General features: G+C 31.6%; 1 protein-coding gene across 4 annotated transcripts in view; it reads left to right on the top strand.

The window, feature by feature from the left end:
* LOC145331020 (voltage-dependent calcium channel type A subunit alpha-1-like) overlaps positions 1–14,213 on the top strand; it is a 172,473-nt gene extending 158,260 nt beyond the window's left edge. For all 4 annotated transcript variants that reach the window (XM_080175614.1, XM_080175615.1, XM_080175613.1 and 1 more), the window contains 13 exons: positions 4,085–4,306; positions 4,550–4,620; positions 5,430–5,494; positions 5,836–5,990; positions 6,634–6,865; positions 7,660–7,778; positions 8,090–8,210; positions 8,551–8,921; positions 9,229–9,312; positions 9,578–9,644; positions 10,563–10,675; positions 11,041–11,129; positions 11,465–14,213. In XM_080175614.1, coding sequence (XP_080031740.1) covers positions 4,085–4,306; positions 4,550–4,620; positions 5,430–5,494; positions 5,836–5,990; positions 6,634–6,865; positions 7,660–7,778; positions 8,090–8,210; positions 8,551–8,921; positions 9,229–9,312; positions 9,578–9,644; positions 10,563–10,675; positions 11,041–11,129; positions 11,465–11,561 — 1,806 coding nt within the window. In that variant the 3' untranslated portion in view covers positions 11,562–14,213. The remainder of the gene's footprint in view (positions 1–4,084; positions 4,307–4,549; positions 4,621–5,429; positions 5,495–5,835; positions 5,991–6,633; positions 6,866–7,659; positions 7,779–8,089; positions 8,211–8,550; positions 8,922–9,228; positions 9,313–9,577; positions 9,645–10,562; positions 10,676–11,040; positions 11,130–11,464) is intronic.
* The last annotated feature ends 80 nt before the right edge of the window (positions 14,214–14,293 follow it).

Raw genomic sequence — 14,293 nt, 5'->3', positions numbered from 1 at the left:
TGAGTTTGTATTTATGATTTGGTTTAATAATCCAATTATTACTTTTTAATTAAATAAACCATATCATAAATACCAAAAAAATAAAAAGAATAGGATATAATAGTTAGACTGTAACTAGCAATTTATTAATCAAAAATATGAACATTAATTTACTTTCATAAGCAGTATTAATCATTATAAAATATATATAAATTTAGATTTTAAAAAAATTTAACCTCAAATAGTATCTAAAGTAGGGTTATATATGGTATATATTTACTACATAGTACAAGATTAAAAATAAACATATAAAATTTCTTTGAAATATTTAAATATCCAAACATCTTCTATATATCTGTTTATAGAAATTAGCCGTGTTCAAAATTATGAATTTTTTAAAATGTGGTTTTTTTACAGGTCCTTTGTACTTGCAAATGAATTTTTAAGTTACATTAATACCCCAACCTGACTTTTTTGGTCATCCACCTAAACTTTAGAACATTTTTTTGTTTTTATTTTAGACGGGGGGGGGGGGCAAAGAGTTAGACTGAAACTTTGTATGGGATATTAGTTAAGAAGTTCTACTGAAAAGACTTGCCAACTTGCCAAAAAAAACCAGTAAATCAAAAGTCTTGAAAATTATGAACAGTGCTAATGTAGATCTAGAGTTACACAAGGATTAAAATAAACTTTCAAATAAATTTTGTATGTATTTTGGAGGCAAAAATATAACATTCATTATATACCCTTATGTTGGTTATAAGAATGTTTATTTTATGCTTACCATTTTTAATTCATATCATAGTTAAATTTATTTAGTATTATAATATAAAGACATACTTCATTTTATTTATTTCCAGCAATATTTAATACTTCCTGTATGACTGAAAGCTTTTAAAGGTTATTTAAGTAATACTGCAATAGAAATTATAAAAATTAAACTTATAAGTGCTAGTAATTTATGTTTCTATTGCAATTTAATATTTTTTTGTTATTTAAATTCCCTCTTTTAAATTCCCATAAAGCTTCTAAATGTACATACAATCTAGTATTTCAAAGCGCGGGAAATCAAATTTTGGCGGGGATTTTTATACATAAAATACGCGGGAAAATCTGGAACCTTTTGTTGGTGTATAGAAAGGCTCGCTGCTGCAGCAGATCATGGGTCTGACGGGAAGCTCCACACAGGCCAGCGCAGCTGCCATGTCCAGGTACGTGCCAACGAAGTGCTGGAAAGTTTCATGTGTTGTTTCATAAAAAAATGTCTTAAAAAAGAGGGATGAGAGGAGAAGTGGGAAACATCACAAAAAGAGATGGATTTAGGCGTATTTTTATGACGTCACACTTGGCACTTTACAGTCTTTCGAGCCAACAAATAACAAATAACAACAAGTAGAGGAAAGATAGAAAGGTGTGGGGGAGATTTGAAGAAATTAAAAGGCGCACATATAATTTATATTCTTTTACATATGAACATAAGTAGAGAAAGTTAAAGATAAAAGAGTAAGAGAGAAAGATATTTTAATATAAAAAGTACAGGTCATACATAGGGATGAGAGATTTATTAACTTAGACATGAAAAGAGCCTAAATATGAGAATTGAATAATATTTATAGTGAAAGAAAGTGGGTTATTTTAACAAAGTTTCATAGAACTACATCGAAAAATAGACAGACGTCGAGGTAACTAGATGCCTTTAAACTATTTTCCATAAATTCTAACAATGTATTTACAATTTAATCATCAGAGAGACAAAGGTAAGAGGAGGGAGATTTATAATTTCTCTTTTTCCCCTTCTAAAAATCTTTTGCATTACATTCAATTTGGAATCATAAAGGATATGACAATTGACAGTAAATTAATAAACACCCAAATTATGATGATTAAAACTACCCTTTCTGTGAGTTAAAATAATTGGGTAAAAAGCTTTGACAGTGTTTTTTTTGTAAAATTCAATCAAGAGTTATTAAGATACCCTAATAATTTTTAAGCCTACGAATGAAAAAACATGTTTTTTTAGAAATCGCGCAGCAGTATGATTTACTGTCCAATGTTAACATAATATTCACTCAAAAATGTTATCAAATTGATGTTTTGATGTATTTAAGATTAGCTGAAATTTAATGCAAAAGATTTTTTTTGTGTTAAGCATGTTTTATCTGTTTGCATGATGTGTATATATCCCTTTAAATATTACAGTTTTTTTGAAAATATAACTTAAGTTGGGTAAGTAATCAATGTTATAACAAGGGTGTCATTAGGGTGGTGTATCCACCCACTGGCAAAAAAAGGGAGTTGAATAACCCTCTAGGGGTGCCAGGTAAAAAAGGCACACAAACTCTTAAAATCAAGAGGGGTGTATAAAAATGTATCAGTAGGTTTTGACATTTATCTACCCAAAAATTTTAACCCTGCAAACAGATTTCAAGGGGTTAATTACCCCCCCCCCCCCAAGTAAATTTTAAATTTTACCCCCGGGGTAAAATTTTTGGGGAGGAGGGTAAAAAAATTTGCGGCGCGCGCCATTTTACCCCCCCCCCTCCCCCCCCCCAAAAAAAAAAAATTACCCCCCCACAAAAAAATTTAACTCCCCTCAAATAATAAGGCTTGGACGCCTTTGCTCCACCCCTCCCACAACTGATTGTTTGTTTGAATAAATAACTGTTTGTATGTATATATGTATATCATATGATGTTCAGATTTTTGTGCTTTGTAGGGTGGTATTTTTGGATCGAAAAATTTTTTTAGCTACTTTAGCTTTTAGATGTTGTAGCCTTAGAAATATTTGTATAGAACAAAATATGTAGATAATATTAAATATTTTAGGTTTATAATGCTTTATTAAAGAGCTAAATATTATAGAAGCAAAATACATATAAACAAGCATGTTTTGTGTATAAATGTTAGTTTAAAAATACAATACATTTTTGTTATTTTTATCAAGATTTAAAAACGTTTTATAACCGAGAACTATGTCTTACAAAATAAGCATAATAGTTTGGAAATTTACCCCATATCGTTACGGACTGACAGATAGACATAGTGGATTATAGAGTATCTTCGCTATTTATAAAATGTAAGTATGCTGCACTTGTCTGTTTGCATGTTTGTATTTGAAGAAATGCATAAATTGTATTATACAATACCGGCCCACGACTAGATATTAGACAAACCACTGAACCACTGATGATATGTTTGCGTTTTCACAAATATTTGTATGAAACCCAAAGAAGATATCTTCTTTGATGAAACCCTTATTACAAAAATAATTCTTTAATTAATTATGTAAGTGGTTTTTATATGTTTGTATCGAAAATTGTGTTATTTTTATATATTTTTTGTATAAGTTAAAATTTACAATAACAGAATTTTTGGTGCTTATCTAGCACCACGCCCTCTTACTTTTTAAATGAATTGAAAATAAGTGGTAGGGGAGTTTTTTCTTATGCCTAACCACCTAATGTAACCCAACCTTACCTAACTTAAATTCATAACTAAAGATATGAAAAACTATCTTATCGACCACGCACTTTGAGGAAATTTGCCGATTTTTTATGATTGTAATAAAACAGAGGTGGAATCTTTTTTAAAAAAGTAAAAAATTCAGAATTTCATATTTTGAAAAGTTTAATTTTTCTTGTAGTTTTTTTAGAACAAGATTTTTTATCTGACTGACACATACATTGACCATCACATACAAAGATAATAATTATACAACAACAAAAACGATCTTCTTGATTAAATTCTGGGTTTGGTAGCTGCATTTGTCACAGTTAAATAGACATTAATTTTATCTTTGCCATTTGAGTTTAATAAGTCGTCAAAGTTTTTGTGCATTGTTTAAATGTGCTATGCTTGTAATGTCATGTCGTGTTTACTATTTATATTAAAAAAACACTCGATACTAATAGGTCATCCTGATAAAAATCTTTGGAAAGAGGGAGGGTTGACTTGCCAATGAGATTGTCTTACTGATTATTTTTTTAATATTTCTGGGTTCCATTTTAGTCAAACACCTATAATCTCTACGCTTGCTTTTTACAACTATCAATCAATCAATAAATATTAATCAACAAGCAAGAAATAATCATTTATTCTATCTTAGAACCTTGGAATGAACATGAACGGAGGACCCAAAATGGAGCTGAAGCTGACCCCGGCGGCTCCTTTGACAGCTACAACCGGCAACAACCTATCTGTATCAGCGCCTGGCAGAGATGCAATGGCGGCTGGCGGTCACGGCGGCCCTGGCGGTCACCATGTAAGGACAAGTAAACAGCGGGCTGCTGGTATGGCGGGAATGAGAGGCGTTAACAGGATTGATCAGGTACAAAACAATCTTTAAATTTTCTCTTATAGCTAAGAACCTGCATATTTCTAAACCTGAAAAAGATAGGAACTGTGAGCAAAACCAATGACATTTTATAGAAATTTTCTTGGGCTTACTAAACAAATGATTTCTTGTTTTTACTTTCATATCAGCGGATAACTGAAAAAATAGATGTATTAATTAATAAAAAAAAATTAAAGGCTTATTATTGATGTGTATTATGTTGTAAAATTATTATAGGAATCTCCTCTATCATCTTATGGAGAAAGTTATCAAGGAGACAGTCCAGATCCTAAAGATTATTACGGAAGGTAAAACATTTTTTTTTAATTGATGAGTACTTTCACTTAAACCTATTTTTTGACAACTCACCCCTCCCCGATCTTTTTAAAATACATCTCTCCCGCAGGTCGCTCAAACCTTGCAGTGATATAGAATACTGGATATAATGCCTAGAAGTCTCTACTAACTTTTACATATCTTAAAACAAGGAGCAAAAAAAAGTCTTTAAAAAATTTGTATTTTGGTCTGTATGCGACATGAGTGAAACTGTCATTTAACGAGTGGTTTACACAAAATGATTTTGAAATATCAAATTTTGTAAAGTAATTTAGGAAATTTAATAGATATAGAAAAATTTGATATATTCTAATAGAATATTCTGTTATTAAGTCTATAGAAAGCCCTTATTTTCTCATATCATTCGCCAAATTAGTCAGCTATAAATGTCAAATTTCATCGCTATTATCACTGTAATAAATCTTATATAACTAATAAAAACAAATGGTAGAAATCCCTTTATGTCTTTGGCGGGTTTTTGTGTTTAATTAATCATCCATCGGGGTTATATATATATTTGAAATTTTTTGTTATAGGTGAAATAGTAGGTTACCAAGTCCTGTGTATCCATATCCAAGCTACTCTCTAGTTCATTTTGTCTGTCGGCCCGTCCGTCAGTCAGTTAGTCCGTAACGCTATGGGGGAAACGTGATTTACTCAGCTTCTATTCAAGATAAACAGCAGAAATTTTTAGTGTTTAAATATGATCACATTCTACTTTTTAATGGGGGTGCTAGATCGATTCCTAATTTTCACGTTTATTTGAAATTCTTTGTTATAGGTGGGATAGTAGGTCACCTAGTCCTGTGTATCCATACCCAAGGCACAGCAGATCTCCTCCTAATAGTAAGTATCTCTTTTTAAAATGGTAAATTTTCAAAAGTTAAAAGTACATGAATTACGTCTCTAAATATCATGTTAAAGTTAGATGTCAAATTTAAATATTTAATAAATTAATTATTTTTTTTATTTCAAATCAAAAAATTAACATTTCAAAATAGGATTTTATAAAGTTTAATTTTGTTAATGGCAAGATCAGAAAAGAGGCCAAATTCGGCACACTCTATTTTGTAGATGCTTATGTCGATCAGGCTAACAGTAACAATATATAATCTAAATTGTTTCAGTCTTAAATGTGATAATATACATATTTTAGAAATTATGTTATTAATTTAATATTCTTATAGGAGGTGGAGGTTATAACGAGTACATCAACTATGACTATGAGCGAGGGGGCGGGGGAGGTATGAGGCGAGGTCATGGCCCTGGACATGGAGCTCAGAAGAGGGCCACTGCCACCGGTGCGGCTAGGGATAGCGGCTTCTATGAATCTGCGGATAAGGCAGGATTATCCATTATATATAATACTGGAGACTATGCTCCTAGCATTTAGGGACTCTGTCTTTAAAGAGTTAAGAAAAGTCAAAAAAGAAGCGTTAGACCATCCAAAGACTTAAACCTAGAATAAAAAGCCTTAAACCATCCCAGGACCTATGTGAAGCTTTTCTAAAAGGGAGAACTCAATTAGCTCTGTTGTTATCGTACTCTTAAGCTTCAGACAAAAATAAACCTTACTATTTTATTTTATAGGGTTGAAATAATCAAATTTGATGTAAAACTCATGAACAATATTGTTTCTAAAAGAAAAATAAGTAAATAATAATGTTTGTATATCTTAATAAACAAAATATAATGTTCTTTAGATATTGACCCAACCATTAGGTCTTAATTTGGCGTATCTTTTAACCAAATCAGGATCATAAAGTGCATGATTTTTCGACCAAATTTCTTGAAGATAACAAACTCTTTGATTTAATTACCTTTGCCAATTTACCAATGGTAGGCCAATACACAGACTATATGACCAATGGCAGGCAAGTATACATTTTAATTGACCAATGGTAGGCCAGTATGACGTCATTTATATAAGCTTTATAAAAGTCCGTATTTATGACTCAACGAATATAATGGATGAAACTATACAGGCGGAGGCACGGCGGAAAGAGCGGGAAGAACGGGATAACATGGTCAGAAATTATATACGCAATGGAAGGGGATGGAGCGAACCGGGAGGCGGAGGCGGTAATGAACGAAGTCGGAAACTGCCAAAAACGCCGGCCAATTCGTTGAATGCTATGGGTGTACTGCAAAGCATGCTGGGACTGTCGGCTCAGACACCGTTTGGAAGTATAACAACTCTCAATGGGTCCATGCCAAGTAAGTTTATATTATCAAGCGAAGCAGCTTATAGTGTCTAAGACATCATAACGTCATACAATACAAATGACTAACGATAGGCCAGTATACATTTTAATTGACCGATGGTGAAATGTATACTGGCCTATCATTAGTTATTTGTATTGTATGACGTAAATTTTTATTAGGCATTATAAGCTGCTTATTATCAGGCGACAAAGCCTTCCTGTAATTCGCATTGCTCTGTAGTTTTTTTTCCTGGCAAAACTCAATTTGTAGTTTTAAAAAGAAAAGGTCGAAGTACCCTTGTACGAAGGGAAGTCCAGTAAGTCTTGCAGTATTTTGGTATTTCTTTTTGGGGTTGATTTATCTTGGGAAAGTGGTGGTACCATTCCCCAAAATAGCTATAAACCTTTTCAGTACCTATGAGAATTAGGGAGAGGGACAAACTGTCTCAAAAATCAGCCATGTGACGTCATAAAAATAAGGGAGATGAGAGGAGAGGGGAGAAAGAAAACCCCTAAAAAAGAGATGGATAATCCCTCATTTTTATGACGTCACAAGGTCGATTTTTGAGACACTTAGTCCCTCTCCAGAATTAGCTTTGTAAAAGAGAACTAGTGAACTAGAAAAAAGTTGCTCTACGCTTCCTTACATACCTAATTGTTATAAGAAGCATCAGGCAAAGTTTAAAATCGATAACCGATTGGCTAATATTGACATGTTTAAATATACGAAAAGAGCTAACTGGACCGACTTTAATTATAGAAAGCTTTACTTTTATAAATATATTTTATACTCTTTTTATTTATTAGGCGTAGCAAATAATGTAATGAACGCTGCCCGACGGTTACCCCAGGTGCCAGAGGCAACAACTAATGGAGGATTTTTCTCCAAACTTTTTGGAAAGAAGGACCAACAACACCATCCACAGGTTTGCTTTACACAATTGATTGCTTTAGATTTTTTGTACAAAAGTAATAGTTTTTTTAATCGACAAATATCTGGATTAGAACCGGTTCTCAGCCTTCTTAAAAATCATGTATAGCACCGTATTTCAAATAATTTTTCAGGAATATCAAAATAAAAACATAAGATTAATAACAGTTTTATTAGCACGTGCCTTCGGCATCTCGAGACTAACAAAACTGGTTTTAATTGTACATTTTTATACATTTTTTCCGCGGAAAGCTGTTTGCAAATAACTTTCTGATAACTGTTTTACTTTATATATTTACAATTTAGGCAAGCACGTTGCACGCCACTCTAAGTCAGCAGAACATCCACAGTTTAGCTGCAGCAAGCAATCAGAACCAGCAACATCTTAATCAACAGCTGTTGCTTGGCAACCATCAGCTACTTCAAGGTAAAAAGTTTTTCTTAGTATTTTGCTATGTTATACAAAATTTCATTTTATGCTGATTTTACCATTATTTTCTTTCAGGGAGGGATGGGACATTGGACTGTTTATTACACTAGTCCCTAAAGTTTTATGTTTTTTTATTTGTTGACGTAACTACTTCGTGAATTTTCGTGAATTTTGATTGGTTAGTTCATTAAGTTGAGCGTTCAAATGTGTCAACTACTATTTTCATCTACAGAAGGTGTAATTTGTGTATCATCATTGGGGATGTACAACAATTTATCGGCGTCTATTTTATCCATTTTGATCCCAGATTTTTTCTACAATTTTGTTGTCTATTTAGGCGGTCAACCTATGATGCCAGGCATGGGTCAATCCCAGCTCCACCCACTCAACTCAAGTCAGTTGATGGGCGGACCTGGCCAAATGATGGGGGGAGGAGGAGCCACACTGACTGGCAGTGGAACAGCCCTCCAGACAGTCCTTGGTCCTGTTGGACTTCCCACACCTCAGATGCCAATGAACCCTCAGGGATTTCCTGGAGGCATGATACCTGGAGACTGTGCCAGCAACCTGTTGGCTCAACAGCAGCACCAGGTTGGACTGCTTGGCAGCAGTGTGGGTAGTATACCTGGACTGTTGGGCCAGGCTGGAGGCAGTCTTCCCAGTGCTACCACCAGTCTTCCCATTCCTACACCTGTTCCACCTGTACAGGTCAGATATATACTTGATTTTGATTTAATAAATTTCATGTAGAAACATTATGCATAACTTAACAAAGTTTTTTATCAGGTAATCCAATTTGCTATGTAATTTAATTATTCATTAATAGAATTTATGCAAATAATTTGTTGTGCTATTTTGATTATCTACTGTTGCAGTCTCTACTAGCCTGTGATACTCTGACAACCTATCCATCCACTGGATTATAATTATATACTATTACAGTTGCAGCCTCTATTAGCCTATGATACTCTGACAACCTATCCATCTACTGGATTATAATTATATACTATTACAGGTGCAGCCTCTACTAGCCTGTGATACTCTGACAACCTATCCATCCACTGGATTACCTCCTCAATATCCAACCAATATCCTACAGGTATTGTAGTAAATCACTTTGGAGGGAGAGAGAAGTAATAAATTGTTAAATGACACTTTTTTATTGGCCATGGGGTTTCTTTACTTATTCTGCCATCCATGAAACTCTTTATAGCACCTATAAAAAATGACGCCATACAATACCATGTTTATGCAATGATCGCAGCACCAACCATAACAAGACCAATGATAGGCTAATACACAGACTAAATTAACAATGGCAGGCCAATATATGCTGTACAATCTATATATTATGATATATTAAGGGAGGACCTCAAGCGGCTGCTTTAAGTCAACAGCTTGCCCAACAGCTTAATAAGAAACCTGGAGAAGGTAATATTCAAAATATATTCAACTTCAAATTAAACAAGGAAAATTTTGTTCATTAGTAAATGAGTTCTTTCAAATGGTAGTATAAACATAATGTCATGAGATTGGGAAAAAGAAAGAAAGAGAAAGTAAGGAATAAAGAAAAAAGAAAAGTGGGAAATGGATTGATATGTGTGTTTTTATTCTAAAATTTTTCTCATTTCTCATGTCTTTTGGTCTAAATAATGAAAGCTAGAAGACTAAATATAAACAGACATACACAAACACATAATCTTCGCAACTGATTATTTTATTTTTAAAAGCGAAGCTTTTCTATAATTAGGGTCGGTCCGTCCGTCCGTCCGTCCGTCCGTCCGTCCGTACGTCCGTCCGAGATAGATAGCTTTTATTCGTTAATTTAGGCATGTTAGAATTGTCCTATCGATTTCAAACTTTGCATGATGATTCCTGTAGTAGTTGGGTACGATTTAGAAAGCGTAGCACCTCTATAATCATTACCAGAATGTCCGTACGTCCATTTTAAACATGTTGATTTTTCTACTTTTTTAACAACAAATTTTCAAGTGTTCTAATTATCCGTTTGATCTGATTTTTGGTATACTGATTCCTGGGACAACAAAGAACAATATTATAAGCAAAGCAACTCTATAATCAAGTCCAAAAATGTAAGTATGTCCATAAACATTATCCTGCTTCAAGCAGTTTTTCAACATATTTACCTACAATTGTGCTTCGACTCTTATACTTTTAAATTCTGATTATTCAGTTTAGATACTATACAAGTGTTAATGTCCGTTTGTCCTACCGTTTCAGTGCTTCGCTTTTATGGATGTTGTCATCCTTGTTTTAATTACTTTTCATATTACTGATTATTTTTTCTTTTACTTTATTTTCAAATTTTTTTGACTAGAGATTGTTTAGGTTGGGGTGGTCGAGGCGCCAGACTACCAAAGGTTCCAGTTCCTCTTCCGGCCAAAAGCCCAAGAAAATCTCACCATGCCATGAGCGCGGGACCATTCTCCAGATCTTTAGAGGTAAGAGTCAGCACTTTTTCTGTAATTCTTTTTGTCTAATGACATTCTTATTAGCGATCTGAGTGACCAAGTCTGTCCTTCTGTCTGTAATGGTGCTTTCTATTTGGTTCTCTACCATATAAATACAATGTAAAGCTGCTTCTTCCTACTGTTTAAACATAAGGTACAGCTGTATTATTTGCTTGGTTCTGTCTACGGTCTCTTTCATCTGTCTCTTCCTCTTTTTATTTCTTACTCTATGAATCTCTTCCTCTCATTCTTTGTATGGATTTATGCTCAGCCTACCTTTTACAACTCCTTATCTACACAGACATAGTCATCCTTGTTTTCAAAAAGTTTATGAAAATATATTCTTTATATTTTAGGAGGTAGAAGAAGATTTGTTTTTAGAGAGAGTTGTCACCATTGGGAGAGGATCAAGAAAACTTCCCACACCAGGAGGTGGGACGTTAAGGTATTCATTCAAGTAAATACAACTTGATGCATGGATTAGTGGAGGGGGTGATTCGAACTTGATAATGTTGATTAATTAACCGCGTAAAAAAAGTTTGTCTGACAGATTAATCTTTAATTAAAATGATTATTACCATTTGTATCCTTTCATTTTAAAATTTAAATTCAGTAACCAGCTGATTGCAATGGTGTACTTTTTTACATTGTTACCTTGTTATTGTTGCGCTACTTATGGTCACGCTACCCTAGTTATTAAAAGTTTCTTGTACCTATTACCGTAAATTTTTGACATGAAAAGACATATTAGCTTAGAACTAAATTTAATTGTAATTCCAGGTCTAAAAATCGGATAGCCAGACAGAACAGATCCTTCAGGCGTGGCTACTCACTAGACTCAGATGATACAGAGTCCAAAGACTCGGGCTGGCCTTGACATTCAAACTAATTTTATAAAGACGACATTTAAGTAAGAAAAATGCGCGGCAAAATATGCAGAGTATAGAATTCTTAAGGGGAACACAAATGTGCTCTAGTTTAAAGTAAAAGAGCTTAATTAGAAAAATCAAAATTAACTTTATGTAATTGCATAAACTATGCCAAATTTTTTGGTTATTTTGATTATGCCAAATTTCATAAATCTCAGCTATGGAAAATATACAACGACTATCAATTACAAATAAATTGTAAAAGATGGAATAAGTATTAGGTATATGCAAAGATGCAGGTTTTAGTAAATTATTATACAGTATAAACTATGAAATTTATCTAAATGGAGAGAATAATCAAAAAGATTATTTGGATTTCTTCTTTATTTTAAAAATTTGATGCAATTATTATTTTAACTTCATGAAATTTATCAGTTACCATGCATCAAGTCTCTGTTAAATCAAAAGATGCAAAAGCAGATTATTGGAATTTGCTCTAAATTTTGAGTTCTAATTAAACCTATGCAAAAAAAAATTATGTTATTCTGTGTATTTAAGTAAATGTCCAAATATTTGTGATTAGAAAAGTAATTATTAATCACTGTCAATAAAGAGGTAGATTAAATAAAAGCTATTAAACTGCTAAGCATAAACATGAAGTAATCTTGAATTCAACATAGGTGCTTTTTATAAACAAAAGTTGAATATTTCCTACCTACTGCAATTTATCCATTTTTTGGGTTTTTTTTTAAAAAAAAATATAAGATTAAATTTTTATTATCTAAAAGTAAAATCTACTATAAACTTCTTTAAAATGTTTACTTTTTAAGTTCATTAATTATCAAAGTTTATTTTGTGTGTTTTTGGACTTTAAAACACAGCATTTAATGTCCAGATAAATGTTATTTTTTCTAACTTTCATGAATATTGATCTTTTAGAATCAATAGTTTAACATCAGCAAGCATATCAAAATGACAAAGTTTAATCTAGTTCTCATTACACTAAGAAGGAAAATTCATAACCTTTTGTTCATAAATAGTCACCTTTTTCAAAATTACATATAATCAACTTTTCTTTTATAGAAACAAAGATGGTAATTTTTGCTTACTTCATAGCATATGTATTATCAAGTGTGCCTGATAACATATTAATTATAACAAAAGTTTAAATTGTAATTATAAAAGAAGAATGCATAATCATCAATTTATCCAATTGACCAAAAACTTATAATATGAAAATTATTCTTTAAATGAAAATCTGAAAGCCTCATTGCAGTCGCACACACAAATTGCCTTTTTTTTGGCAAATTAAAACTATTACAATCAAATTTTGTCATTGTTTCATTAAAATTTACTTAATAAAACTGTTGTTAGAAGTACTTTCATTTTTTGACCTACATATTATTGATAATGAAAAATTATTAAAGTTTTTATCTACTGCTGTGATTACTTGGTAAGGGAAAGGAACTATGAAGATATTCCGAAAAACTAAGTGTTTAGTAATCAGAAACATAGTAGAAAGTTGATAATTCATATGTTGCTTCCTTTCAACAGGTTTTTAGAATGTAATTACTTTTTTTCTTAAAATAATATACTTTGCCAACATTTTGATCTAATAGTTGAATAGATAAAATTTAGATTTTAGATTTTTTCCTTATTAAGCATACTTATATCAGTGTATTGGAAGCTAAATATGATATTTTAACTATCTAGAGTATTCACAAATGTACTAAACACTTTGTTTTACAGGTTCTCCTCATGGTTTCCTTCCCTCTTACTTAAAAGAAAGTAAATAAAATAAAAAGAATATCTATCTTATCAAAATGGCCACAGGGACAAATGAAAATTCAAACAGATTTGATACAATGTTTTGTATGAATGTTCTTTGTGTATAGTTTTAAAAATGATTTGTTCTTATTAATGATTTAGTAAATATTACTTAGTTCAGCTAATTTAGACCATTATAGATTATAATTGTACCTTATATGTTAAGATTTAAAATCATGAAGAATAATCTTCAATTACATAGCTTCAGTATGATTGTTAAAAAAGAGTTTAAGCTTAATTTTATATAAATCACAATATAGAACAAATAGATATATTTAATCATATAGGAGATCAATAGATAGAAATAAATTAGTGAAGCAATATTTATTAGAAACAGAATAATTTTATGTTTTTAGCTTAAATATTGTGCTCTATTTCATAATTATATTTCAGGCAAAACTTATAAATGTTATTTTTAATTGTACTAAATTATATTTATTTATAGAAAAATAATTATAAAAGTAGATTTATTATGTTAATTTATGTAGACTATATTTAATAAAATTATATTGATGTTACCCCAAAATTGTCTCTTGTCTATGTCCCCTGTTATTACCTTTTAATAATTAGGGTGTTGTGTTCCATTATGTGATCTCTTTCATAGATTTTATTTAGAAAACAAAATAATTTATTGATTAAGATTATATCATAATTTTATATGAACCAAAATGTTTTAGAAAATGTATACAGTTTTAGATATTGTATTGTGTATATATAAATAGATTTTTGTTTGTTAATTTTTAAGAAAATCTGTGTTTCTAGCCTTGAATGTTTAAGATGTATGATTGATTAGAGAAAATCCAGGAAAAAAATATAAATAAATTCTACAAATATGTTGTTTCTTAACCCGCGACCGTGGCTCAACATGTTGCGCATAAGCTCGTCATCGGAGAGGTGATAGATTTGAATTTCG

The sequence above is a fragment of the Acartia tonsa genome, chromosome 11 (assembly GCF_053477335.1).
Source record: "Acartia tonsa isolate MP-2025a chromosome 11, ASM5347733v1, whole genome shotgun sequence".
NCBI classification, from domain to species: Eukaryota; Metazoa; Arthropoda; class Copepoda; order Calanoida; family Acartiidae; genus Acartia; species Acartia tonsa.
This window is presented reverse-complemented; position numbering and strand designations above follow the sequence as displayed.